This window comes from Lacerta agilis, chromosome 9, assembly GCF_009819535.1.
Source record: "Lacerta agilis isolate rLacAgi1 chromosome 9, rLacAgi1.pri, whole genome shotgun sequence".
NCBI classification, from domain to species: domain Eukaryota; kingdom Metazoa; phylum Chordata; class Lepidosauria; order Squamata; family Lacertidae; genus Lacerta; species Lacerta agilis.
In genome coordinates, this window is record NC_046320.1 from 3962372 (window position 1) to 3986861 (window position 24490).

The 24490-nt window shown below is 45.6% G+C and overlaps 1 protein-coding gene across 1 annotated transcript; it reads left to right on the forward strand.

The window, feature by feature from the left end:
• The first annotated feature begins 5554 nt into the window (after positions 1-5554).
• Positions 5555-22812, forward strand: LOC117052885 (solute carrier family 2, facilitated glucose transporter member 3-like). Its single transcript, XM_033160217.1, has 10 exons — positions 5555-5678; positions 8697-8792; positions 12271-12431; positions 12932-13172; positions 14833-14995; positions 15897-16084; positions 17159-17263; positions 19141-19242; positions 20245-20448; positions 21205-22812. Exons 1-10 carry the CDS (start codon positions 5664-5666, stop codon positions 21430-21432), a joined length of 1503 nt encoding a protein of 500 aa, XP_033016108.1. The 5' UTR covers positions 5555-5663; the 3' UTR covers positions 21433-22812.
• The last annotated feature ends 1678 nt before the right edge of the window (positions 22813-24490 follow it).

Below are 24490 nucleotides of genomic sequence, written 5' to 3' on the forward strand. Positions count from 1 at the left end.
AAGAAATTTATGTGTGCATGCATGTATGCATTTTGCTGTCTGGGGCAGAATGGTGCCCCCTCCTTGTCAAGTTGCAAAATACCCCCCAAACATGCACAGAACTGGCTCTAAGAGGATATTTTTCATTTAAGACATGGGCCTCCCAGAGAGAGAACATTAAATTGTGCAACAAGGAATTATTGTGCCAGTGGAACATTCTGGGTACCATTACTGTTGAATAAAACCTGTAGGGTCCCCCGCCCCCCGCCCAGATCTCTCTTTCTGGCCCAGTATTGTGAGGTTTGTGCTGTAAATATTAAAACAAAAACTAAGAGAGATCAGCTGACATGAGAGCCTTTTACTCCCTCATTGTACTTTGAAAATGTATCAACAGACTTGCAAATAACTCTACACAATTAAACAGTAAATTTTAGGCTGGCCTCTGAAAGGCACCCAGCTTTGATAGTTTATTTAAACAAATAAATCTGCTCTCTTTGCCCAACTCTGTGAGAATAAAAAACCCTCTCTGGCAAGCACCTTTTCTTTTGGTGTGCAAACAGCCTCCAGCAGAAAGAGGGAAAAGAAGCATTTTCCCAGGAGATAATATGATAGCAGGGCTCAGAAAGGAATGGGGACAGGGAATGAAAGGCCAGCAACTGCCCTGAGGTCTGGTCCTGGGGGTTCCCTCTGTGCGAGAATGTCTTTTATATCTTTTAAGCGTATGCAAACATTCTGCACTCTCTCGCTCGGTCATTAATATATCTTGTGTTAGACCTTGTGCATGTGATATGTGCATGTAATTGTTACCTTGCTAAACATTAGCAAGTAGCAGGTTGGAACAGACAGCCAATTTTTGCTATGGAAGGCACAACTAATGTAGTTACAGGTAGGTAGCCGTGTTGGTCTGTCATAGTCAAAACAAAATAAAATGAAATAAATCCTTCCAGTAGCACCTTAGAGGCCAACTAAGTTTGTTCCTGGTATGAGCTTTCGTGTGCATGCACACTTCTCGAAAGCTCATACCAAGAACAAACTTAGTTGGTCTCTAAGGTACAACTAATGTAGTTCATATAGGAAAACTTTGCTTTTTTGCTCACTTCCGTTTCAGTGTATCTGAAAAAGTGTGCATGCACATGAAAGCTCATACCAAGAACAAACTTAGTTGGTCTCTAAGGTGCTACTGGAAAGAATTTATTTTATTTTATTTTGTTTTGCTCTTTTGTGTGCATCTTATTGCATGCAGTGGGGCAATTGTATCTCCTCTCCCAAACTTTTTATTTTCCTGTTTCAGGTAGGTGATTGATTCAGGAAAATGATACAGTTGGGGAAATGATGTGGGGTGACAGGAAATGTGCTTTGTCGCACCCCAGACCTTTGTGACAACAGAGTCTGGTGCAAGGGAGAGAAATCACACCCCATTTTTCCCCAGTTGTAACCTATTTTAAGGGGAATGGAATCAGGAAAAATGTGAGAGAGAGGACAAAGTCACCTTGCACCAGAAATCGTGGTATGTCAAGCATCATATTAATGTTGCTAAAATCGTCAAAGAGTGTGTTTCATGCCGCCCTCTGGTTAGGCCTCCATAAGGCACCACCGCTGGAAAGATCAGGGTTCTCAAATATTTCCCAACAAAAAAACATTGTATTCACCAATTCTACACTATGTCTTATTTCACAGGGTTTGTATCGCTGACCCTGTGCCTGGTGCCATTTCAGCCAGAGCTCTGCAAACACCTTTTAGTGTGTGTGTGTGTGTGTGTGTGTGTGTGTAAAATCTGCATCTTATGCCACATAGGAAATGAATGCAGGCTGTTTTCATTTGTGAATAGCTGCAGATGTTAGCGAAAGAAGGAGTATTATGTAGAAAGGGGTTGGGTGAAGAACGAATGTTGCATGTTGCCAAGTGAGTCTGAGAGCATGAGAATAGGAAGGAAAGAACCAAAGGGTTATTTTAGAACTATACCCTGTTGGGCCTTGCAGAGACCTCACTTTTGCACCACGACTTTGCTTCCTGTTAACATCTGCCAAATCATTCACTACCGTTTCCTCTTCCTCCAAGCTATATTTTCAGTTCTTGCGGTCACTTAAAAACAGAAAGCAAGGTGCCAATGCCCATGGTCTCTTCCCACCGGCAGAAGCTCTTGCATTTTCAGCAGTGGCCTCCTGGGCTCCTCCAGTCCTTCAAAAACACACATGGGTAATTCCAGTCATTTGTGAACTTTCGGGAATCACTTCCTTCTCCAGGCTTTCCCTCTCTTTCCAGCCGTGTATGAGCCTCTCCATCCTGTCCTGAAATAACCCTGTCATTCCTGCCCTGGCCTACCCACGTACACAACGCTGCTAGCGCCTGTCAATCCCACTAGAGCGTAGGCCCTCTTGCTCCAGGCTTCTGCTTCTCCTCCCCCCTTGAGATTTCTGCTAGTGCCTCTCTCTCAACTGGTTTCTATAATTTTGGGCCTCCCCTCAGATTTCCCTGCTGTCTTTGCTTTTCAAAACTGCAGCTCTGCCGGTCTTCCTCAGCCCTGAACAGCGATGCCCTGCTAGTACTCGCATCTCGACGAGTTTGAGTGAAAGAAATTCAACTATTTTGTCCTTTCCCTCTGTCTGCTGCGTTATTAGCACCCTTCCAGCAGCCTCCTTGCTTCTTCTCTCTCTCAGCTGGTGTGGCTTTCGGTGTCAGAGGCCCAGCAAACCTGTACAGAAATGCCACCCTCCGTTTCCAAGGGTTGTTTGCAATTTTAAATAGTAATTAAACTATACCCAGAATAGTTTGGATCAAGGGAATTCCTGAGAGATTAAAGTCCCGTGGGTGTTTATTTCCCTGAAGCTTGCTGTGTCCTTCTTCCCTGGCCTACCCAACAAGAGCCGCAGCTGAGGAACACCCTGGTTTCTGGCCCCAGCAAATTTCCCAGAAGACTAGTTTCAGTGCTACAAGCCCAGCCAGGTTTTGGATTACATGTGGATCAAGTTCACGCAACCAAGCAGATGAGATAGTACAGTAAACCTCTTTCTGGACTTGCACAGCTTCAGACTGACTTACAAGTAAGGGATAATATGACTAGATACTGTAGGTTGCTGGGAGGAAATGCCTACATATAGAAAACTAGGTGTCAGAGAGAAAGGTAGCTAACCTTCTTCCTGACATGCTAGTTTTCTCTGTGTGTGGATTTCTGTGTGCAAGTTGAAGCATTCAGTCATGTGATCCCATGCCCCTACGATCTGAGAAGTAGAAGGGAGAGAATTAGATAACTGCGATCTGTACAATCAAGAAAAGGTCATAGCTTGCCACTAGAGATTTCTTCATCTTCATAATATGTGTGTGAAATGATGAGCAAGTCAGATACACACATGCACCGACAAGAGATACGGTAAGTGTATAGCTTATGGCATGACTTAAGGGTATTCTTTTGTCCCTCGTTGTCCCTGTTTCCATGACAACATTGATCAGGAAAAACTGAGCTTGTGGCAAAGATGCTGAATTGGAGCAGCTTCTGAGTTGGAGTGAACAAGGAGGCCTGAAGGACTGAGAAAATGAGACAATAACGGCACGTCTCCCTCGTAAGCACCCCTCTCTGGCTGCATTTAGGAAGTCCTGCAACAACATAATCTCTCTTTTGCTCTGTGGTTTCCTTTCAGCTTCCCGAGAGCTTGAAAGGAAGGAGCACCCTGCCCGTAGGTGGAGAAATGTATACAACCCCAAGTACGCAAAACTATGAAGGTAAAATTATGCAATTGTCAACATAACCTGTTCTCACAAAATATGTGAGTGGTGGTTTTTTTTAAAGGACCTGGAATATTGGTCCCAGTTCTCTCAACATCAATACTGAGGCAAGGAGCTATTGTAAATGTTAAAAAAAAAAAGCTAAATTGGACAATTGGAACTACCTCAGGCTTTGTGGATCTTTGAAGTGGATCACTGTGGTGCAATCCTTAACCAAAAAAAATAAAATAAATTGTCCTCCCACTGCATGCCTTAGAAGCAAAGTCAGAGCTATTTTCAGGAATGCGATTTGGAAATCTGTTGAATGGGAGGGGGATCATTTTTAGACTTTTGAAATTGAGTTTCTGAATGTTGCTGGATGTGGCATTTCTCTCAAGTGTTCAGAAGCAATCAGTCTGCATAGTCTACAATAATTCTATAGTGTGTCTAGAACATTATTGAATGCTTTCTCTCAATCAGGTCCAGCCATTAGGGAGATGGAGGAGGCTTCCTCAGGCAGCAGCTTCTGGTCCAGTTAAAGCCCGTAAGTTTAGTTATAGAATGTATACAGTCATACCTCGGGTTGCACGTTTTCAGGATACGAACGTGCCGAACCCGGAAGTACCGGAATGGGTTACTTCCAGGTTTCGGCGCTCACGCATGCGCAGAAACACCAAATTGCGTCACGCGAGTGTCCAGACGCAGTGGCACGGGTTGCGAACATGCCTCCTGCACGGATTGCGTTCGCAACCCGAGCATCCACTGTACTTTTATAGCTGGGCTGGGGATTTTATTTTGAGTTGCGTAGGCCGAAATGCCTTAGCCTGTCTCTGCTAGAGATGAGCTCAAACTCCCAAGAGACTGCCATCTACTCACAGAGTTAAAAACTGGCAGTGATCTATCCCCCCTTTTGGGATTCAGGTCAAAGTTGTTGAGTTTTTTCAGGGAGGAGGTAAAATGTTGAGCTTTTTATTAGGGGAGCCACAGTTGTTCAGCCAATGATCTACCAGTGATCTACCAGACATCCAGTGATCTACCGGTAGATTACGATCTACCTGTTGGACATGCCTGGATTAGATGATCCTCGGGGTCCCTTCCAACTCTACAAATCTAGGATTCCGTGCCAGAAAGGAGAATACAAATATATGAATGACGTAGACTGCAGAATTAAAGCAGCTGCAAATTTGCTGGTTTCATCTCCCCTTAGTTTTAGCAATCTTTGATTAATCATCCGTTATCTCTTTTATGGTGGCCCCAGTGCCAAAAGAATGACGAAATTAGGACGACCAAAATTGCACAAAACGGGGGGGCGGCAACCTTTTGAGTTTCCCAGGGGCAAAATAATAATTTTTTTTAAAAAAATATGAAAATGGATTCGGGCTAAATCTGAGACTGAGGCCATTTTAATAGTTCCGTAATAGCAATTCCTTAGTGCTCAGGAACTGTGGCAACACTGGCCCGGCATAATTGTGGAACGTTTTAATTTCTTCATGGGTTTTTCCTCTTCTGTCTCCGATTCTCTCCCCACCCCCATTTGTTGCAGAAGCCCAGAATGAGAACTCCTAACTATTTCTTGAGCGTTTTCGCATTCCCTGAGAAAGACAAGCGGGCTGAATGGGAGAAATCCTTTAATTCACGCCCTCCTGGCCGATATTTCTGGGCTTTGGGGAGTCTCTGAAACAGAGAAAGCAAAGTCTTCTGCCAGAAAAAGCCCCGACGCCGCTCCATCGGGACTGGACCAGGGCGGGGGCTCGCCGCCCCGTCACTGCCCGGCTGTCCCGCCCCGCCCGGCAGAAGCTTGAAATAGACCCGCACCGCCTCCCAACCCCGAAAGAGAAAGAGAGCGAGAGCGAGAGCGAGGCGGGCGGACGGATTTCGCGCAGCAGGAAACGACGCGTGGAGCGTAGCGGTTGCGCATCCTCGGAGCAGCGCCGCGCCGGCACTTTCTTCTTTGACGGGCGCGGGAGCGGAGGCGTTTGGCGGGCATGGAGAGCAAGAAGGTGAGGGCGATGCCTCAGGGCTCGGGGCCGCTCGGCGGCGGCGGCGCCTCGGGAACGCGCTGGCGGGCGCATCGGGAGCGACGCCGTGCAAGGCGAGGGACGGGCCTCTGCGCATCTCTCGGGGGTCTGAAAAAGGGGCAGGAGGCAAGCGAGGGAAAGGGCCGCTTGGCTGCAGGCCGGCCGGCCGGAAGGGCCTTAGAAACTGGAGAGGAGGATGGCCCTGGAATTTGCAAATGGGAGCTGGTACTTGGGATGCTTTGGGATGGAGAGGGCGAGGAAGACCCGTTCCTCCACACCTCTTGCAATACAAATGAATGAATAAGCCTGTGCCTGTTCTGATTCTCAGTATCTCCCGGTGCTGAGTGTTCGGCGCAGAATATTTTGGGTCTCCGTTATTTGCTGGTTGCCCGATTGGTGTGTGCTTGGGTGAGGACAGGCTTCCAGGCACGCGCCCGGCAGCGCAACTGGGTGCTTCCCTTTAGCGTTCAGTAAAGATACCTGGCGGTTATTTGCTTTCGTCAGAGCATTTGGGATGCTTGGGATGCAGGCGATGGCTGCTCACTGCTGCCCAGATTCGGGAGGGGGTTCTTGCAGAGAGCCTCTGTCCAAGGTCATTTTGAGGGTGGCAAAGAGATGGATTCAACAAGTGGTGCCACTTGGGATACACTGCTCATTGCCCGGGGGGGAGCTTTTAAAGCCTTTAGTAAAATGTGGAGGAGGAAGACCAGAGTATGTGGAAGGGAGAGAGCATGCATGTGCTTGGAGTTGCTGTGGGTTCCACCGTGGGGCACCCAGGCCTCCCCACCCCTGAATACCAGGGCTGCCTTCTGGACAGACATTGCAGAGGGCAAATACTGTTAGATAGTAGCAACACAATTATGCTGGATCGGCAGCAGAGGAGATGTTTTTAGACAAATGTTTCTCATGGAATTGCCAAGGCCTCTTTGCTGTCCTATGACTTTGCAGTAAGATAAGGAAGCAGCAGAAACCCCACAGTGAAGCAATCCAGAGATTGTTGCATTTAGGGGCAGCCATAAGACACTCTTGAGATGTCGGGCAATTCAGAGGAGTCTACAGGGAAGCAGAGCTGTAGGAGGAGAAAAGTGAGGTTGCCTAAGGGAGCCTGGCCTGTAGGGGGGTGCACGTGCAAACACTCACGTACATACATCATGGTTGAACAGAGGACTGGAAGTAGAAGCCTCGGCCCCTTACAACTGCTTTGTCTTGTGGCTGGTCTAGGCTGATGTAGTCCTGTGATTCAGTGTGGGCTGCTAGACAGGAAGTCCTTGATTCAAATCTCACCTCAGCTATGAAACCAGGGAGTTGGCCTTAGGCAAGCTGGGGCTTCCCATCTGCAACAGAGTAATGGTAATGACACAGCTTACATTTCCAATGGTGATGGTTACAGAGATGGGAAGGGCTTTCAACAGTGAAAAAAAGTGCCATATCATGCCATATCGGTTGCAATAATCATTTGACTGTTTGCTGGGAGATCTTAACCCTTCACAGCCAGCTTGGGGGTATTTACATGCCGTACATGTTTTTGTTTCCCTTTGCATTAAAAGGGCTGCTGAGAGGGTACCTAGCCATAAAGGCATCAGACCTTTGTGCCAGGATCCCATCACTACCAACATTTGTGGAAAACAGGGTGGGGGAGATTTAAAGCACAGAAGCTGTAGACAGGTGGGGCCAGGGTGGTTTGTTCTTGTTTTGTTTTTTGGGTGGAGATGCTGGGGGGGGATGAAGTGGGGCAAGGGTGTTGAATTTCATCACCTTCACTATTTTCTCCAGAGCAAACCTCTCCCCAAAATGGGGGTGCCTGACCCATGACAGATTCAGGAAATCTGTTTTGGGAGTGCATGAAGTGATGAGATGCACTTGAGGTTTATTACAAGTTGGGACGCAGGTATATTTGGGTGGGCTACTTCAGGGGCTCCCACTGGACTGGACCCACACATGCTGCTGTGCTGTGTCTCACCTAGCCGCACAAAAGTGGGGTCATGCGGTACCTGTAAGTGGATGGGCACAGTTTAAAGGCCTGTGCCCACATATATATACAGATGTGCAGAAGTGTACCACCGCTGCCCCTCTGCAGCAACCAATCTATCTTCTCAGATTTCAGCCCCAGAAAGCCTGGGAGAATTCCCCGGTGCTCTCAAGAGGCTGCTGTGCTCTTGTCATGTGGCCTGGATCAGAATCCATGCCTTAATGAAAAAACGGTCACAAATAGCAAATCACACATCAAATTAAAACAGCCCTCGGAGGGATTGTGCAAGTTGTAGAAGCTTGACAGTAACAGGGAGGGACAGGGAGGTCATCTTTTTTATCTTTTTCAGTAACTACCCCACCACCACCAAAAAAAAAAAACCTGCCTGGGGCCTTACCTGTGGCAATTCCAGTGCATGTGCTGGAGGAAGGGCTAAATTGTCTGATCTGTGGGAGATTAATGTTTTAATTTTCTTCCAATCTTGGATAAGGTAAGGAAGGAAGGTTCACAAATCCTATATTGGGCTCCATTAGCCTGCTTTCCTGCACAAGCATATTCAGGAAATCCTCAAGGAAGAACTTGTGTGTTGTGTGTCTGATATGATTTTTACCCTTTTAAGTGCTTGAATGTTTTCTCCCAGACACAAGCTTCACCAGTTGTTGCCTAGGGAGGGAGTCAGCCATTTTGAGGAGTTAACATTTGCAGACAATTTCCCACAAGTGTCTTTATTATTCTTCCTTTAAAAAACCAAAACTTTTGTGGTGACTTAGCAGCGTGTAATGAAGAGCTGAATGAGAAATATAAATGCTCTTGGATTAGAATTTTTCTGTTGGGGTAATGGTTCTCTGTATTTCCTGCAGTGTCTACAAGTTGTATTCTTTCCCAAGGAGAAATGGATAACTTGGAAAGCATTTCTCATTTTTACTCATTGATTTCTAAGAAACTTTGGATTGAGATTGCTGCTTGTTCGCATGGGAAGCCAATTGGGAAAATGTGAATTAACTCTTTTCTCTCCTTCCCTTCTATTGCAGAAGATAACGTGCCCGCTTGTCACTGCTGTGTTTGTTGCTGTCATTGGGTCTCTCCAGTTTGGGTACAACACAGGAGTCATCAATGCTCCTGCAGAGGTAAGGCAATGGCACATATGCTGTGGGCTTTTAGGGTCTCCATTGCTATCCTTGCCTGGTGACCAGGAAGTTGAGGAAGCCATGAAGGGTACAAGAAGCAGGGCGGGGGGGGGGGAGAATAAATCAAATTGTGGGGCACAGAAATGTAGTAGTCATGGAGACTGGGGAGATGAAACTCAAGAACAATTGCCACCTGATGTATCCTTAACTATTGTGCGTATGAGGAAGAAATAAAAGTAGGATACAGTCTCTCCGGGAAGAATCCTCATGCCTAAATTCCACCAGCCACACAGGGATTCCTGGCTTGATATCTGGCAGTCCAGACAGACAAAGAATGCAAAGCATGGGTGTCACAATGCCCATGTTTTGAGGGGTTTCCGGTTCAAATTCCTCTGTAGCTGTTAACACATTTCCAGAAAATGGACTTGTTGTGTGATAAATGTAATGGTCCTTCATTTTGGTTGTATGCGATGCAGAGGTTCCCCTTCAAGAAAGCAGTTCTTTTAGGGGGATATCAATTTTCCTTGCAACCTATTGTTGCTGACCATTGTCTGAAAGTGGTCTCATAAGTACCAGTCATGCCCATGGAATCCGCACAGATCATCCTGTAAGGAGGGGAAGAACTGTTGAGAAAATCTGGGGGAAAGTACAGATAAAAACTCACTGTTTTCTGACCTGGCCTTGAGGGAAGGGGGAAATACACAACTTACAAGGGGCATCATAATATAAAATCTGAGTAAGCTCAGTTGGTCGAGCATGAGACTCTTAATCTCAGGATTGTGGGTTCGAGGCCCATGTTGGGCAAAAGATTTCTGCATTTCAGGGGGTTGGACTAGATGACCCTCATGGTCCCTCCCAAACCTATATTGCACACATGCACATGCACACACACGTTAGGTGTTTCTGCCCTGCCCTGCAAATAGGTTCCCAGGACTGCTTCCAAGAAACTTGGCAAAACTATCAAAAATACACAGAGACAATATACTAAACTCAGCAAAAGCAGCAATATCCCTGCTCTAGGATGGCCAAAACATAAAAACGGCAATGTTAGTGCTATAAAGAGAGTTTTGTGGCAGACAGATGACTGAGGTGGGGACAGTGGGAGAAGAGCAGATTTGATGCTTAGAATTGGGGTAAGATTAAATGATTAACCTCTCAGGGGCACACATCTTTGGGGTTTTTTATTCATATCCCACCTTTCCTTCCAAGGAGCTCAAGGGGCGTAAATGGTTCTCCCTCCTCATTTAATCCTCACAACAACCCTGTGAGGTAGGTTAGAGGCAGTGAGCTTCATGGCCTAGTGGTGGCGATTTGAATCTGGGTCTCCCAGGTCCAAGTCCCCCTCAGCATTACACTGGTAGGAGGGGGAAGGAAGGTAGCTGCAATGAATGGAGGAGAGCCAGCTGCTGAGTCACACAGTGAGGGCACATCTGCTGGAAGGAAGAAAGGGAGGGAGGGGGAAGGAAGGAAGGGGGGAGGGCCTGGCGCACAATGCAGAGCTAAGAGATGCTCTTGTTTCCCTCAAGCTTCTCTTCTACTTCAGCCCCCACCTCTGGCTCCAATCCTGCAACTATCATCCCCCTTCCCCTCGCAGTTATAATTCTTGCCCATCTTTTCTCGATGTTCATGTTTTTAATCTTCATGCAGTAGTAGAGCAATAGATGGGAAGTTCCAAGCAAGACACCTCAGAATTGCGTCATTAGATTAAGAGAGAGAGAACCGGGGAAGTGTGTGGGTTTGGGTTTTTACAAAACGAATGACTCACTTGTACCACGCTCCCTGCAAATGCAGAAACCACAGGCGCCTGTTCTTGCGCTCATGCTTAAGGTCCTGTTGCCATCTGGTGGCAGCGCAGAAGATGGCTGCCTCCCGGCCACTGACCCTGCTGCTCTTTCCTCATGTTGACCAGAACTATTTGCACCTGAACGCTTTTTCAAATATGTGAAAGGGTGGGTGGGTGGGATTTCTTGTGGTTTTAACAGTTGTGAGTGCAGAAGATGGAATTTCAGCAGACTTATTACCTCCTTTCATGTCTGACTGTATCAGCCAAAAGCCTCTTCTCTTCACAGGAGCTGAGCATGTATCGGAATGTAGTTTTGTATGACGCTATTAATTAAACGTCTGTTTAATTCAGTGGATTGAAAGATCAGGTCCAATATTACGTGATGAAATAGACCTGTTTAAAGCTATAAGCCAATGCACTCTTACCTTTGAGAAGCATTTGAGAACTGCTTGCTTGGGATTTGACATGGCTAAAAAGGAGCTCGTGTCTCCACTCCCCATTTCTTAACCTTTCTAGAATAGTTCCATTCTTTGTACCTCCAGGGGACATTTTACACATTGAATTACCTGCAACAGATTTTTTTTTTTTTAAAAAAAAGAATTACCCGCAACAGATTTCCTGTACATTTCAGACATTAGAATGCACACTCCTTATTCACCTGACATATGGCAGGGGCACGGGACTTTCAGGAAAGTTTGTCTGCTGTTGTGTATGTTCTCACTGAGTACCGTATTTTTCGCTCCATAAAGACGCACTTTTTTCCTCCTAAAAAGTAAGGGGAAATATCTGTGTGTCTTACGGAGCGAATGGTGGTCCCTGGAGCTGAATTGCCCAGGGGCCAAAAGATGATCATGTTTTTTATTTTACAAAGAGAAAAGGAGTGTTGAAAGGACCCCACTCAGCTGATCAGCAAGAGATCTGGAGAGAGATCAGCCCCGCCCTCTTGCCCAGGCCTCCTTTGCTGAATGTGCTGCAGAGGGAGATTGTTTGTTTCCCCAGTGATATGTGACTGGCTGATTAGATTATCTGTCTGGAAACGGTAGAAAAGGCTCCCTTTCCTTTAGAAGCTGCAGAAATGTGTGTTGAACCCCATAAAAACGGGGCTTTCCTCTTTGCTTTTTCCCCTTTGCAAAAGGAACTTTGCTTTTCCCCCTTTGCAAAAAAAGCTGCAAAACTTTTAGCTGATCCTCAAAAAAACAGGGTTTTTCTCTTTGCAAAAAAAAGCTGCAAAAACTTCAGCTGATCCTCAAAAAAACCAGGGCTTTTTCCTTTGCAAAAAAGCTACAAAACTTTTAGCTGATCATCAAAAAAACCAGGGCTCTTAAAGGAGAAAAACCAGAGAAATATTTATTTTCTTGTTTCCTCCTCTAAAAACGAGGTGCACCCTATGGTCCGGTGCACCTTATGGAGCGAAAAATACCGTAATTCCTGATTTAAACTTCCAATAAAGCCAAGGTTTCTTCCCCACTTACTGTTGGAAAACTGCTGCCCTAGAATCGTAAAAGTATTTCTCCTGTCTTGAACCAGATTCACTTAGAAAAGTATTTAACTTTTATACCACTCAAGAAGCTTTTCTTTTGATTTCTGTTCTCACCTCCTTGCTTTAGTACAATTCCAAAGTTTCCTTAACGCGATATCCCTGGTATGTGGTTGTAACTCAATACCTATGGAGTGTTTTTTTCTTCTCACACACAGATTATCAAGGGCTTTTTTAATGAATCATGGGTAGAGCGGTCGGGAGCCCCGATGTCCGACACACTGCTGACCTCACTGTGGGCACTCTCTGTGTCAATTTTCTCAGTAGGAGGGATGATTGGCTCTTTTTCTGTTGGACTTTTCGTCAACCGATTTGGCAGGTACGTTGGGGGGATATTCTGGAGCAGTTTCCGCCTCCGTTTTGAAGAACAGGAAGGGATAAGAGGAAATTATCTCCATTACAGAACGGACAGAGAATTCAATTCTATAATGATCATTGTGTCACACTTTTGGGGAATGCCTAGTATGGAAATACTAAGAAGGCAACTTGCCCTACCAGAAAGCAAATATGCTTTGGGCAGCCTATTTTGGGGGCCATTAAGGACAACAAATTGCACAGGCAGAGGGGAACAATGGAGCGCAATCCATCAGGAAGAGCTTCTGCACAGGCCCCCTCGAAACGAGTCTGCTTTGTCCTTCAGTGAGGTTTCTTTGCACATGAGAATGTCCCAGTGATGGATTATGACCCATATTAATTAGGGGTGGATGGTGCCACTTTGATTTTCTGTTTAAATAAGTAACACCACTTTGGGGGCATGTTTATATGGAAAAGCAGTATATAAATGGAAATAATGATAAGATTTTTCCCCCTCCTGTGCAGGCGAAACTCTATGTTGCTGGTGAATATTTTGCCCATTTCAGGTGGCATTTTGATGGGCTTCTCCCGAATGGCAAACGCTTTGGAAATGTTCATTGCTGGCCGGCTTGTTGTTGGTCTCTACTGCGGCCTCTGCACCGGCTTTGTGCCCATGTATATCAGTGAGGTCTCCCCCACTGCCTTGCGAGGAGCTTTTGGCACACTGAATCAGCTGGGTATTGTCGTGGGTATCCTGGTGGCACAGGTAAGACTTTTCCTGGAATGACTACAAAGCCACACAGCTAAGTGGTTCGTTGGTATTGCTGGAAGGGAGTTAATGACCAGGTCCCAACTCTGTGCACCTGGGAGTAATCCCTGTTGAGGACTGTGGACTTAATTCTAAATTAAACATGCATAAGATTGGGTTCAGTTGGCTACTTGGGAAATAGTTTATGGCTAGTTGATAAGGCTGCTGGCAGGGACTGTCTGGTTTTGTTACTGACCTCATGCAAGTTACTCTGGGGGGACGCGGGTGGCGCTGTTGTCTAAACCACAGAGCCTAAGGGTCGGCGGTTTGAATCCCTGCGACGGGGTGAGCTCCTGTTGCTCGATCCCTGCTCCTGCCAGCCTAGCAGTTCGAAAGCACGTCACAGTGCAAGTAGATAAATAGGTACCGCTCTGGCGGGAAGGTAAACAGCATTTCCGTGCACTGCTCTGGTTCACCAGAAGCGGCTTAGTCATGCTGGCCACATGACCCGGAAAAACTACAGTGGTGCCTCGCAAGACGAAATTAATTTGTTCTGCGAGTGCTGTCGTATAGCGAAAATTTCGTCTTGTGAAGCACCAACGGGGGAAGAGCAGTTTGACGGAAAAAAATCACGAACATTTTTCGTCTTGCGAGGCAAGCACATTGTAAAATTCGTCTTGCAAGACAGCCTTCCGCTAGGGAATGCCTTTCGTCTAGCAAGTTTTTCGTCTAGCGAGGCATTCGTCTAGCGGGGTACCACTGTATCTGCGGACAAACGTGGCTCCCTCGGCCAGTAAAGTGAGATGAGCACCGCAACCCCAGAGTCGTTCGCCACTGGACTTAACTGTCAGGGGTCCTTTACCTTTTTTAAGTTACTCTGGGAGCTTTTTTTCAGATTAAAGCTGAACGTGCTTAAAATAAATGAGGATTCATTCAGGAAAGGGGATGCTACATTACAAAGAATCATTCCTTCTTATCATTGAAACCTGGGTGGAGTTCTGTAGAGGCGGGCTAGGGATCATCAACAAACTACGATTCCTCATGGGAAGAATCCATAGTTCTTTATGGGAAGCCCTTGTGTTCAGTCGTTCAGTCGTGTCCGACTCTTTGTGACCCCACGGACCAGAGCACGCCAGGCACGCCTGTCTTTCACTGCCTCCTGCAGTTTGGCCAAACATGCCAGTCGCTTCGAGAACACTGTCCAGCCACCTCGTCCTCGGTCGCCCCCTTCTCCTTGTGCCCTCCATCTTCCCCAAGATGGAGGGCACAAGGAGAAGTCAGTTTGGTGTAGTGGTTAGGAGCGGCAGACTCGTAATCTGGGGAACCGGATTCGCGTCTCTGCTCCTCCACATGCAGCTGCTGGGTGACCTTGGCCTAGTCACACTTCTTTGAAGTCTCTCAGCCCCACTCACCTCACAGAGTGTTTGTTGTGGGGGAGGAAGGGAAAGGAGAATGTTAGCCGCTTTGAGACTCCTTCGGGTAGTAAAAAGCGGGATATCAAATCCAAACTCTTCTTCTTCTTCTTCTTCTTCTTCTTCCCCAACATCAGGGTCTTTTCCAGGGAAGCCCTAGATTGTTATAGAACGTTCAGTTATTCTGCACGTAACTTTCAGTTTATGGGAATATAGCTCATAAGCGTTTTGTCTTGTTCTTTCTCTCCACCTACTGCTACAATCAGATCTTTGGCCTAGATGTCATCCTGGGAAGTAAAACTCTCTGGCCACTACTGGTAGGATTAACTGTTGTCCCAGCCGTCTTGCAGTGTGCAGCACTGCCATTCTGTCCCGAGAGCCCACGATTCCTGCTGATCAACAGGATGCAGGAAGAGAAAGCACATGCAGGTAACCGCCAAGTAATGAAGAGACCCAATCCCTTGGCTTGCCTCGGCGTAGCCACTTCATTATCCTTATAGGACAATCTATTCACTGCCAGAAGCTATAAGCGGAATTGCGAATTAACAGGCCACACACTACCATCACCTTTCTTCTGTACACCCCATGGTGTTCTGTCCATACTATTGGCCATGCATAGCTGTGAAGGTTACAAGAAGGTACCGCCCACTTGAGCAGCCATTTTGCTTAAAACATTGAGAAAACAGCACAACAAAAACATAGAAGCATGGAAATCCTGGCTGGCCCATTCAGTTCCTCTTTTGTCTTGTCTTCTCCAAAACTTGAACTGGACTCAAGCAAGTCGTTTTGTGGGTTGTGTGAATGGTTTATTGCTTAAATGCGGGCCGGAGGGCGGGGGAGCGCATGCCCATACGTGCGCACACTTGCTTTTTCTGGTGCACTTTCTGGGTCAGCGTGGCACCAGAAATAGCTTGTGCGCATGCGCAAACGTCCTTTCTGGTGCACTTTTGGGTCTGCGGAGGCCAATGCAAACGGGCCTCCGCAGACCCAAAAGTGGGCCGGAAATGACACTTGTGCATGCGCACAATCTATTTCCAGTGCCGTGCTGACCCAGAGATGAGTGGGCAGCGGTGGCAGGGGTCGTTGCGGGCCGGATAATTGGCTTCGTGGGCCGTATCCGGCCCGCGGGCTTTAGTTTGGGGACCCCTGGGTTAAACCAAAGGCCAGTTAACCTCATGAGTTGAGCAAAAGAATAGACTAGGGAGCCGGCTTCTTTGTCATGAAGAAATGAACCCTCAGGGTAGGATGGCATCGTCACTGGTTGGGACTCAACAGTTTGTAGACTGTTGTCGTGCTGTGCATAATTCAGATGTTTGATTCCTCCTGCCAGTTCTCCAGAAGCTCCGTGGTACCCAAGATGTGTCCAGTGATATTGAGGAGATGAAAGAAGAGAGTGCCAAGATGTCTCAAGAGAAGAAAGTGACGATTCCTGAGCTCTTCCGTTCCCCCAGCTACCGCCAGGCCATCATCGTTGCCATTATGCTGCAGCTCTCCCAGCAGCTCTCTGGCATCAACGCAGTACGTTCCTTTCCTCTTTCATTCCCCGAGTGCTTTTCTCTTGCAGCCAAATACTTTTTGCCACGCAGAAGGAGGAGGCCATGTTCTAAATTGCTGGCTGTGTGGATGGGCCAGTTCCTGTTGGAACTCTAATTTGAAGCAGAGAATAGTGATTACTGAGTCACAGTAACTCAGGCCCCAGTCCCTAGATATAAAAGTAGGAACAGCTGCAATCCCCACGAAAGGGCTGTGATGAGGCTTAATGATAGCAGGGAATTTTGTTACCTGCCCTCAATCTTAGCAACAGTTAAGCAACGCAGTGGGTGGTCAATCCTGCGCACACTTATCTGGGCAGAATTCCCATTATACTCAGTGAGATTTGCTTCTGAGTCAATAGGCACCAGGCAAAAATCTTCCTTTATAACCAGGCCTTTGGTTGACATCCTATGCCTTTTTAAAATGTGGCTCTTTCTTTGGGGGGAGGATGCTATTGGGTTGTTGTTTTATTTTGATTGTATGGTGGTTTTTTTGTTGACCTTTTCTGTGAACCACCCTGAGACCTCTGGGTATAGGGCGGCATATAAATTGAATAAATAATAATTATTTTATTTGCCAAATCATTTTTATTAGCTTTTCCAATCATAAAAATCACATATATTTATAAATATCAATTAATCCATATAGCCCAATTAGTTCAAATAAATCCAAATAAATTGCTGAATTATTGAGTTTTTTAAGACTTCCCTTGCTTCAGACAATCAGGATCTTGATCATCCTCTTAATTCCATTGCCTTCCATAGTCTCGGTGTCATCTGTCTCTTTTCTGATGTTATCTGTCGTTCTTTTCATTTTCTTTCATGCCACTGAGTGCTTTCACAAGTGAGATAAAACACCCAATATCCATCATGACCGTGTGGATTTTATGTCCGTACTTTTTTCCGCCCCCCTGGCACGGTGCCTCTCTGCTTCACATCCAAAAGTCCCATCTCAACAGCCGCCATAATTAATTAATAATAATATGATAGACGTTGAATTTCCCTGCTTAGCAAGGTGAGCTCCAGACACCAGCAGTGACAAATATTTATCTGCCTGTAGGTCTTTTACTATTCTACTGAGGTTTTTGAAGATGCTGGAGTGAAACAGCCGGTGTACGCTACCATTGGTGCCGGTGTGGTCAACACCATCTTTACAGTTGTATCGGTAAGTAGTCTTTGGCAACATGGCATTCATGTACTTTATAGCTGAGTCAAAGTCTCCCCTCCCCATTATATTTTATAGAATATAGAACGATAGGGAGGGAGGTAAATATATGGCTAGAACTCAAGGTGGACACTGGGGTGGGTACTCAGTACTGTACTGCAGCCCTGTGCTTATTTGTTCTCTCCACTCTAGCTGGGCAACATTTTCTTTTTGAAAAAGAAAAGAAATTTCTTCTCTCCCAAACGGAGCGTTGCTTCCTTCTCCTTCCTTCTTTCCCGATTGTGTTGCCCTGAAGCCAAATCTGCCTGTGGGCGGGAGGCAGTTCCCTACAGTGGTGCCTTGCAAGACGAAATTAATTCATTCCGCGAGTCGTTTCGTATTGCGAAAATTTCGTCTTGCGAAGCACAGTTTCCCATAGGAATGCATTGAAATTTAATTCCCATAGGAATGCATTGAAATTTTGGTCTTGCAAAGCACGGCCATAGAAAACTTTGTCTTGCGAGTCACCTAAAAAAATCGCAAAACCCTTTCGTCTAGCGAGTTTTTCGTTGCGCGAGGCATTTGTCTTGCGAGGTACCACTGTATTTTATTGCTGTCATGAGAGAGGGTGGGGTGCTGCTGCCCCTGTTTGCGTCCCTCCCCACCCCCACAAGCACGGAAATGTTTCCCAGCTATAGAACAGCAAACTCTGAGGTGGCATTTCTTGTCTTAACCAAAGTGACTTCAGATATTAAAGCAGTACTACTTGAGCTATAAGTTTTAATTCAGTTCGTCAGTTGGCCTTAGTTCTCATGGGTTACCAGAGTAGAAAATGAAAAGGGTAATTGATTTCTACATATTTAAATGGTCTATCTTAATATATATATATTTAAAATGACTGGTAATCTTTGCTTATTAAAGTATTAGGGTACTGTTTCAGGGTTGGGGGATAGAGAAGAGATTTCAGTTAAGTTGGGATGCAAATTCACAGGACACTTCACCAGCCTGGTGGTTGCTATGGTCATCATTCAGTTACAAAAGGTGGTAAAGGGACCCCTGACCGTTAGGTCCAGTCGCGGACGACTTTGGGGTTGCGGGGCTAATCTTGCTCTATAGGCCGAGGGAGCTGGTGTTTGTCTGCAGGCAGTTTCCGGGTCATGTGTCCAGCATGACTAAGCTGCTTCTGACGAACCAGAGCAGTGCACGGAAACGCCATTTACCTTCCCGCCAGAGTGGTACCTATTTATCTACTTGCACTTTGACGTGCTTTCGAACTGCTAGGTGGGCAGGAACAGGGACCAAGCAACGGGAGCTCACCCCGTTGCGGGGATTCGAACTGCCTACCTTCTGATCGGCAAGCCCTAGTCTCTGTGGTTTAGATCACAGCACCACCCACGTAGTACACTTTAAAGTCTATTTTATGCCCCCAAATGAGAAATATGTGTGTTCTTTGGGGATTTTATTACATGAATGCGCTGAATTGGACAGATTCTTGAGGGTTGGGTCTATCAAATATTATTAGTTGTGACAGCTAAGTGGAGTGTTCATGTTCAGAGGTAGTTCAGAAATCGTGTGGCTCTTTAGGTACAAGGTGCTGAGAACGAACACCAGGGAAGGGTGCCCTGCTTGTGGGCGCAGCCTCTTCTGAAAGCAGAATCCTGGATCAATGTGGACTTTGATCCTCTGACTCAACATAGCAATTGTTAATTTTCATAAGGTGACAAAACAATGAAGACTGCCACCATGTCTCAAAAAGATAAATGTCTACATAGAAGTTTGTTTCTCCTGCCTCTGCAGCCTCTCCTCTCTCAGCAGAGGAGAAAGAGGAGGAGGCGCTTAAGGTTGGGGAGAGCGCTTGCCACCAAAAGCAACATTTTATTTTTCTTCCCATTTCCCAGCTCTTCCTTGTTGAGCGTGCAGGCCGAAGAACGCTCCATTTGATTGGCTTAGGAGGCATGGCCATCTGTGCTGTCGCCATGACTATTTCCTTGGCATTGAAGGTAAGCCGCCACCATCCCTGCTTCCTGGTGCGTCCGCAGTGTCTTTGGGGTCAAAATGGATCAGGCACACCTGCAAGTGTAATGAGAAGAAAGGAAATGGCTTAGCAGGTTGGAATTATTATAATAGTATTGCAGCTGATTTCTCACAGGCCAGCATGTACACTAGTCCACTAGCAAGCAAGACAGCCACAACCAGATCACACTTATTTTGGAGGTCAAGGTGTGGTGTACATGGTTTCCCCCACTCCCCGTGTTGTCCTCACAACAACCCAAAGGCTGAGAGGCAGTGACTGGCCCAAGGTCACCCAGTGAGCTTCATGGCTGAGTGGGGGTTCGATCCCTGGTCTCCCAGGTCCTAGTCCAACCCTCTAGCCCAGGGGTCAGCAAACCTACCACGCTTTGGGCTGGTGTCTCGAGCACCCATACGCGTGCGCACATGCTATTCCAGTGCACTTCCTTTTCAGAGGAGCACCGGAAATAGTTTATGTGCATGTGCACGATCTCCTCCGACCCGGATGTGCACCAGAAATAACGCATGCGCACAAGCTATTTCCGGTGCTCCTTCGACCCAGAAGTGGGCAGCCGCGCTGGTAAAAGCAGGCAGTGGGGGTCACCACGGGCCGGATAAATGAGTCCCTCGGGCCGTATTCAGCCGGCGGGCCTTAGTTTGGAGACCTCTGCTCTAAACATTACTGGTTCTCGTAGGCGTGCTAGCTGCTTATTTGCTTCATGCTATTGCTGCTCACAGGGCTGGCTCAAAAGTTTTTTTGCAGGAAGAAATTGCAGCTTCCTTGCACCTGGGTTCAAATCTAGTCTTGAGTCGGGAAATCTTGACGGCTGGGTCTTTCTTTCTTAGCTTTAGGCGCCTTTCTGTAAAATATAAATGAAAATGAACCAGATACAGAGACAGGCTCTAAAATACTTTGCAAGACACAGGCGTGTTTGGACTCTTCTGTCTCAAATTTGCTAACTGCTGTTTAATTCTCTTTCTCTTTGTTATAGGGCGTTGTATCCTGGATTGGCTACCTCAGCGTTGTTGCCACTTTAGCCTTTGTGGCTCTCTTCGAAATTGGCCCTGGCCCAATCCCCTGGTTCATTGTGTCTGAACTATTCAGCCAGGGGCCTCGTCCCGCAGCTGTGGCTGTAGCTGGCCTTTCAAACTGGACGTCCAATTTTCTGGTGGGCATGCTGTTTCCGATCCTAAAGGTAAGAGTCTTGCTTTGAGCTATGTATCACGATCTGTGTATTGGGTGGTGAACAGAATAGCCAAACCACAATGTCAGGCTCCTGTCTGAGTTCTCAGTCTAAAATCGAATAGAATGGGAAAGGTGAGAGGGCAAGCAAGGGCACTGAGAGGTGAAAATGAGCAAACAAGAGCTTGTCACACTTGAGAATAGTGGTTGCTGTGAAAATATTGAAGGACAGAAAACAAAGGACAATAGGTGATTAGATATCTCCGGAGTTTGAAGCATGGGAACTCCCAAATAAATAAAATTAAATAATAATTTGGTAGATTTGGAACTTTTTTAAAAAATTGATATTTGGATAAATAATTTGGAATGTAATTTGGAATGTTTCAATGTGCTTTTGTTATATTGGAGAAACTAATAAAAATGATTTGGCCAAAAAAAAGAGAATAGTGGTTCTGAGGAGCTTTAATGAGTGGTTTGCCTGGTGTGATAACATTTGGGAAAGTTACAGGTAGGTAGCTGTGTTGGTCTGTCATAGTAAAAAATAAAATAAAATAAAAATAAAAATAAATCCTCCCAGTAGCACTTTTGGGAAAGTGTTTTCTTTGCAACTTCCAAGGATTAAGATGCAAATTAAAATAGGCATATCCATGTCATGTTGTGCAGGAGCACCATGCAGAAGGACTCTGGTGGTTGCACCCCATAGCTATGTTTTAAATTTCAGGCCTGTGACCTTACTGAGGTATAACTCTTTCTCTTTTCTCCCTCGCAGAAAGCCCTCAACCATTATGTCTTCCTCATCTTTGTTGGTTTCCTCATCATCTTCTTCTTATTCACCTTCTTTAAAGTCCCTGAGACAAAAGGCCGGACTTTTGAAGAGATCTCCAGTGGCTTTGAAAGGAGAAGAGAGGATGGTGTTCTTCCAGCAACCACGGAAAAGGGGCCAATGGTGGAACTGACTAGCATACAGCCCACTAAAGACGTTGCACCAAATATTTAAAATAATGTTCTGTTCTTGACACTTTCTTGGTTCTGAGGATAATCCTCACAGGGGGGAAGCAGAGATACTTTTTTAATTGCTGCTATTTCTTCATTTCCCCCTCAGCCTTTCCTTGTGTGCCAAGACTCTTGCCACATGCTAAAACAAGTTAAATGCAGGGAAACTTTCCTTGCTTACAGTGCTGGAAGGCAATACAGCTTTACCATTCTCCCTTCCCTGTCACTCATTCGTAGAGACCTAAGAAATGGCTCCCTCCCCCGCCTCTTTTTAATGCATTCTCCTTGCATCATTACATGGGCCTAACCCTGTATAAGGGGGTTCTGGTCATTTACAGCATTGAAGCAAATTACTTTCCTGTAAGTGAACTAATGGCTTCTCCTATGGTCCTTCTCTTGCCAGAGTGTTTTCTACAGTGTGGATGTGGGGAATGGCTGTCCAGGATTATTTAAATCATGGGTGTGTATGGGAAAGAGCTATTTATTTCATCAAATGGGAGTTTCCTTCATCTTCGGGAAATAGGGATAAAGAGAAAATATCCCCCCCCCCCTTTTGTACTATTCAAGAAAAATTGTTTACTAGAGTTTATTTATTCCTGTGTCATTTTGCTTGTAAATATTTATTTTTATGTAAAATAGAAGGTAGTGCGGACTGGGAATCACTATGACTGTCAAAGCATTTTGGTGGTAGGCAGTGAAATACCAAAGAGGAAAGAGGTCACTCTGTAGGTGGTGTACGGCCCTGCGGAGATTGCGCTTATCTCCTTTTAAAAGGGTCTGCTGTGCAGTTAGGAAAACTGAGCCTTGGAGAGAACAAGCCTGTAGTTCAATGGACACTTCTGTGCTTTACCAGACTATTTGGTGAATGTGTTGAATACCTGTCATTAAGTATTACTTGAAAATTGTAATGTCATCCCATTTCCAGCTTATAGGCTGGAGGCCGTTTCTTGTAGTGATTTTTGAAGACATGAATGAATTTCCTGTGGCTGCTAATGTGTGAACATATTATTCAGGAAGGGGAACATAAATGTCTTATTTCGAGACCCATCCAAACAGTCTTTATGGACCTCAGTATTTGTAGGGTCTCCTAATTTGCATTTGCAATATGAGGATTGAGCCTTTCTGTGAGGGCATCCACCTCACACTCTGCAGTAGTGAGAAGTGAAAAACCATCTCTGGAGGCCTCTCTGTAGGTTCCCCTGCATTCCTCTTCTTTTCGAAGCAGATGCAATTCTGTATCAAATTTTCATGCATATTAGGGTCCTGGAATTCACGCTGTCGCTTAAAGGCATTGTGAAGTAGTAAGATGACATTGACCTACCGTTTCTTGTGGCAGTCATGATAGTTTAGTGGTTTGTTCTCGTTCTCTCTCTCTCTCTCTCTCTCTCTCTCTCTCTCTCTCTCTAAAAGAGTAACACAACAGATGGTATTTATGAAACTGAAACGAAAACTAGTTTTCCAAAATGTATTTTTGTAATTAATTATTTTATTATTAAATGAAGTATGTGGCAATTTATTGACAAGAAATAACTTTGGGCTGCAGACAATAGAATGTAGGAATAGACTAAAGCTACTAAAACTGGATACTGAAAAAGTTGTAACCCATTTATCTGAAGAGCCCGAGATCTCAAATATTTGTTAGCCAGAGCTAGGGCTTATTTTACTTGAGATTTTGCTAACTCTTGTCTTGCGGGGAATGTTCTGTTACAGGTACAGATATATGACATAGTGCAATATGCTAGCGGTATGTGTGTGTTAATTCATTCCACTTGAAGAGGAAGCCAGTATGTATTAATGTTCTCTTCCCTGTTCATACCCATTAACCCAGTGGGACAATGTCCATACTCAGTGACCGCATGGGAAGATGTCTACCCCATAACCTTAAACCAGTAATAAAAATAATACTGTCACCTTCGCCTCTCTAAGGGAACCCTGGGAGCTGTTGCTGTGTGACAGAGAATCTAGAACTCTTAATACAAAGATGGAGACCCACACCAACCCATCATCCCTAGTGTGATGTGGTGTTCCTTTGGGCATTGAACTTGGGGAGGTTTTGAAGGAAGTGTCTACTGTCTTGGGAGTACCTGTTACATTCATAGCTTGGAAGAGCCTCACTTCCAGAACAACTGAAAAGAGATTGTCATAAACACTGGAAATTGTTACCACCCGTTTATATTGATTATTGCGAATTATCTTCATGTTGCTTCTTTTTGCTGCTCAGCCTGTTACATAAAACTCTGAGTGTAATGAGATTGTAGTTGCAGTAGGATGCCTCCAATCACCCTGCAGCAAGAGAAAGAGAGACTGGTAGCCCCCCAAACCCCTTCCCTCATGGCTTGAAACATTTGGCACCCAGCAAAGGCATGAAAAGCCTGTTTTCACACAATCTCATTGGGCTTCCAAGATGGAAGAAGAGGAGAGGCAGCTTCAAGTGTCAAGCATTCTGGTTACACTCTTTAAAAAAAAATCCATAATTTCCTTACCCAAATAACTACCCCTCACATCCACTCCCCATTTTTGGATCCTGCTTTTTTTGAGTTCACACTTTTTTATTTTTTTGACCCTCATAGCCTAATTTAGTCTCTCCCCCCCCCCCGGCATCTCTTCCAAATGGGTGGCAAAAGCATTCCTGACCTTGCATTCCACACTTCCGTGCAATGCCTTGGGTTGAAATTGTGTAACTCACTTGTTCCTTTTTGTTTTCTGTACTGTGAATATTTCCAGTGGGTTTTATAATTTTTGTTATTGTGAATGTGTTGGATGTTTTTAAAATAAAAAGGTTTCGGTGGAAATACTGCATACGTGTGTATAATTTCCAGCTTTGTAATTTCTCCCCACAAGACAACAACCAGCAGCTGCCACATGTAGTTCTACTAACATTTAACCTTTTCGTGCAGATTCAAAACCCTGCACATCATTCCTGGACTTCCCATGCAGCAACCTGCAAAATCACTTAGACCCTACAGATCTTCCACTCCACAGACCAAAGCTGATCATTTATGCAGACCTTCCTTGCCTCCCTACTGCATTTTTCTTCCTGCTGTCCCTCCCAGCTCATAGAT

Bases quoted from the DNA above. Each gene is read 5' to 3' on its own strand.
- LOC117052885 (XM_033160217.1), top strand. The intron at 14,996-15,896 runs GTAACCGCCAAG...TCCTCCTGCCAG, and splicing joins GGAAGAGAAAGCACATGCAG to TTCTCCAGAAGCTCCGTGGT. The intron at 17,264-19,140 runs GTAAGTAGTCTT...CCCATTTCCCAG, and splicing joins CCATCTTTACAGTTGTATCG to CTCTTCCTTGTTGAGCGTGC.